Source organism: Mercurialis annua, linkage group LG6 (assembly GCF_937616625.2).
Source record: "Mercurialis annua linkage group LG6, ddMerAnnu1.2, whole genome shotgun sequence".
Lineage (NCBI taxonomy): Eukaryota > Viridiplantae > Streptophyta > Magnoliopsida > Malpighiales > Euphorbiaceae > Mercurialis > Mercurialis annua.
The window spans coordinates 17407334-17411623 of NC_065575.1; the positions used below are offsets into that span (position 1 = coordinate 17407334).

Genomic DNA, 4290 nt, shown 5'->3' on the forward strand with positions numbered 1-4290 from the left:
AGCCAAATATAGACTAAATACACATACTCAAACCATGGCCAAAACCATACAACATTAAGCCATATTGAGTTTCATTTGAAAACATAATCTGGAAACCTTTTCAAACCATTTGGTAAAACATTTCAAAAGCCAAAATGGTACTTAGCCGAGTCAACCAAGACTTCCAAGCTTAACTCACATGTCGGGCAACCCAAGTCTAACCCGACCCAAGATAACTAAGTTGTAAACCAATATTTAAAATTCCGGAATCAATTAATAATCAAAAACCCGAGTTTGAAAAGAAGGGAACTCAATATCGCTTAACTGACCAATTAATCAACACGCAACAAAGTGTTTGATAAAATCCATGATGAACCAACACGCTTTAAAAGAAAACACGAGTCAAAACATGCCTTAGCAAACAAATTAACAATAAGCGTATTCCTCATGCCCAAGCAAATATCCAAATTAAACGTCAATCTCATACTTAAAAATAGAGCATGACAAATAACACCATTTCTTAGCTTAGTCTAGGAATAAACCTATCACGGCCCATTTTCATGAATCGTGACCGACGCTAGGGTATGGGTAATGTAGTACAAAAACCCATAGCTAGCCTTTCGGCTAACATACAATTATAATAAATCTGCAAGAACCTCAATTACCCTACGTCTAGAGCTCAACTCTTTCAGATGCTCGAGAGTTGCAGAGTCACGCGTAGGAAAAACATCCTCGAACGCAGTATGTCATCATTCACATAGCTTAATCAAATTCTCTTAAAAACACATTATTAAACTCAATTTCAATCATAAAAAAGAAACCTTTTTGGTTTTAAGCTTGGCCAAGTCCTTGTATTGCAGCAGCATCCTGGGATTGTTCAAGAAGCAAGGGACCCGCCACAAATGTTAATTCAATTTTCGTAGTATGACTAACGATAAGTCTAAATAAAACCATATCAGAGCCCCAAGAATTGAGATTTCTGGGTTATTGGAGGGAAATGAAATTAGATAGAGAAACAGAAACGAGTAGTCGTTTTCAAAGATCATTATGATTTTTTTTGTTTGCCTATCCGGTTTTTAGGGTTTTTCCCTGACTAATCCGGATCCGACCGGGTCGTGCAGATGGGTGAGTCTGAGTGGAGATTTTCTGCATTCACAAGACTCAAAATCGAGATCTTGTTTAAGTGAAACCAAAACCTTGCTTAAACTTATGCCGAGCCGCTTACCACTCGTAAAGGATTTAATTATTAGACTATAATAGTAAAAAATAAATAATTTATTGTATGAATTATTTTAATTTAATAGTGCTAATAAACTTCTTCTTTTTTTTATGAGAAAAAGATATATTTATTGAAACTCTAAGAGGATGAATAAGTTAATTGACCGGGAAAAAAATTTCTTCGTCAAAATTACAATCTTTTCCGAAAAACGCCCCTTTTAGCTAGAGCATGGGCAACTTGGTTGCCATTCCGATTTATGTGTTGGAACACCACGTTAAAATCCTGAACCAACGCTAAAAAATCGTCCACAATCAGCTTAACATTGTCTATGGCACTACTCGGATTTCTCAAACGCTGAATAACTGTGAGAGCATTAGACTCTATTATCACATCATGAACTGAAGTTACAGCAGCAAGTTGGAGACCCATTCGAATAGCATATGTCTCAGCTAACTTAATTTCTACCAAACCATGCACAATCTGAACCCCGCACCTCACCACATCACCATTCTGATCCCTACAAACAGCAGCGATAATTGAGAGATTCTTGTGTTTAACAATGGCCGCGTCAGTATTGATTTTAACCCAGTTTGGAGGAGGAGCCTGCCAAACAACTGGAGCGTTTTCTTGAGGTTGAACCTGATAATCAGATATCGTGTCACATAGAGCAATGACGCTACGAAACAAGAATTGAGCCGGCACTCGGTGATTCTCAAAAACAACGTTGTTATGATCATTCAATATTATCCATAAACTGGTTACAAAAACTTGCAACTCATCAGATTTGAGGGTAGTAAACATGCTACAAAGCCATTCAATCAAATCGGCAGCGGGACTTCTATGAACCCGCAAATTCAACGGCGATAACAACAAAGACCCCGGACTTCCTCGCAATCTCTCAATGCATGGAGGGTTGTTTCTGCTTCCGCACCACACCTGGGACAGCAGTTAATAAACGGAATAGACTTCCTCACCAGATTATCGTTACATGGCAGCACATTATGACACATACGCTACAAGAAGTGGCGTATCTTCGGCTGGACTGAGCACTTCCATATTTTGTTCCATAATCCATCAAGATCAGAAGATATCGACGAACCAGCAACTCCTTTATTAATGATGTTACATGCCTTATAATAACAAGATTTAACCGTGAAGAAACCATTTTTGTTCGCAGGCCAGAACAACTTGTCCGGGGGAAGTCTTCTACTAAATGGAATCTTCAGAATTTCATTCACATCCTGTACTGAAAAGGCCCTATCAATTTTATCTCGATCCTAACTGATAGAGGGGACATCAATAAAGTGACTCATAGTACAACCATCTGGCGCATTCAGCAACCCAAGCGGCTTCATATAATTGGCTGAAGTATGCCAATTATCCTGTCTCGCATCCACCGACTTACCACCACCAATCCGCCACGCTGCCCCCGCATCGAGAACTTTCTTCCCCTCCATAATACTCGCCAAACAAAACTTGCACCACGTTTGAGAGAAGCTCGAATAAATAAGTCATTTGGGAAGTATTTCGCTTTGAAAACTCGATTCAGGATTCTGAATAAGGCGTTAGGCCTGTTTAGCTAGCATAGGTAGATTGAAGGCTCTTAAATTGCGAAAGCCAAGACCTCCCTCCTTTTTAGCCTTACAAATTGTACTCCAACTCACCCAAGGGATCCTTTTTTCGTCAGTTTCGCTCCACCAGAACTTAGAAATAATACTTTGCATGTTAGAACAAAAGGAAACAGGTAACGCAAAGCAGCTCATAATGTACGTCGGGATAGATTGAGCTACTGACTTGATCAGAACCTCTCTACCTGCCTTCGACAAAAACCGCTCCTTCCATCCAAAAACTCTCTTATTCAGCCGGTCTTTCAGAAAAGAAAAAATTGGTTTCTTAGACCGACCCACCATGGTTGGCATACCCAAATATTTCTTAAAAGAATCCACTACCTGAATCCCAAGGATTTGTTGAATAGAATGGCGCTGTCTCTGAGGTACTCCTGCACTGAAAAGGAGTTCCGATTTGTCAAAATTAACCACCTGACCAGAAGAAACTTCGAAAGCACTGATAATCCGCTTGAGAGCGTAACATTCCGTATCCGAAGCTTGTGCAAACAACACACTATCATCTACAAAAAATAGATGATTTATTCTAGGCTCTTCCCTAAATAAACGGCTACCCAAAATAGATCCTGTTGTACTCCCTTCCTAAGAAGCGCAGAAAAACCCTCCACACATATAAGGAACAAGTATGGCGACAAAGGATCGCCTTGACGGAGACCTCGCTGTGGCAGAAGGAATCCATACGGATTACCATTTACCAAAAAGGAAAATGTGACCGACGATATGCAGGCAGAGATAAGCTTGATAAAGTGCCCCGGAAAACCCATCTGACCCATAGCCTTCTCAATAAAACTCCACTCAAGCGCAATTGAACCCATTCTACCCTGCGAACGCTTAGCCATGGAGTGGAACAACTCAAAGGCAATAAGCGCATTATAAGTTATAAGTTTTCCAGGTACGAACGTGCTTTGAGATTCGTGAATCAAACTTGGGAGAACCCTCTTGAGTCTATTAGCTAGCACCTCAGCTATAAACTTGTAAATCACATTGCATAGACTGATAGGTCTAAGATCTTTCATGGACTCCGGCGAAGCTTTCTTCGGGATAAGAGTAATGAAAGTGTGATTCATTTTCAGAGGCATAACACCGACTGCAGAAAGCCAAGGACACACTTCACGACATCCTTACCGATAATATGCCAATACGAGCTGTAGAAAAGAGCAGGCATGCCATAAGGACCTGGCGCCTTCGTAGGCCCCATTTGCTTGAGGGCTACGGTAATATCCTCTTCCCTAAAAGGGCACTGTAAATCGGCTATTTGCTCAAAAGAGAGGCAAGAATCATAGCAGTCAATGACCTCCGCTTGATTCGTAGGATTAGAAGAGGTAAATAATTTTTGAAAGTACTCTGAAACCACTACAGACACCGCCTCACCTGAACGCCAATTACCCAAATCATCCTTAATCATGTAAATAGAGTTGACTTTCTTCATGTTCGAAGCCTTAGGTGAAAGAATTTTGTATTGCGATC

At 40.4% G+C, this 4290-nt stretch overlaps 1 protein-coding gene across 1 annotated transcript; it reads right to left on the minus strand.

Annotated features, from left to right (window-relative positions):
* Nucleotides 1–1387: 1387 nt before the first annotated feature.
* On the minus strand, nt 1388–3890 carry LOC126687670 (uncharacterized). The gene is made up of 5 exons (XM_050382226.1): nt 3425–3890; nt 2863–3326; nt 2604–2777; nt 2242–2475; nt 1388–2134 (listed from the first exon to the last, which is right to left on the minus strand). Exons 1-5 carry the CDS (start codon nt 3888–3890, stop codon nt 1388–1390), a joined length of 2085 nt encoding a protein of 694 aa, XP_050238183.1.
* Nucleotides 3891–4290: the final 400 nt, after the last annotated feature.

Excerpts from the sequence above, each read along its gene's own strand:
- LOC126687670 (XM_050382226.1), bottom strand. The coding sequence starts at position 3,890 with ATGAATCACACTTTCATTACTCTTATCCCGAAGAAAGCTTCGCCGGAG. Across the intron at positions 2,778-2,862 it reads ACGAAAAAAGGATCCCTTGG|CTAAACAGGCCTAACGCCTT; the intron begins GTGAGTTGGAGT and ends TACCTATGCTAG. Across the intron at positions 2,135-2,241 it reads ACAAAATATGGAAGTGCTCA|GTGTGGTGCGGAAGCAGAAA; the intron begins GTCCAGCCGAAG and ends CTGCTGTCCCAG.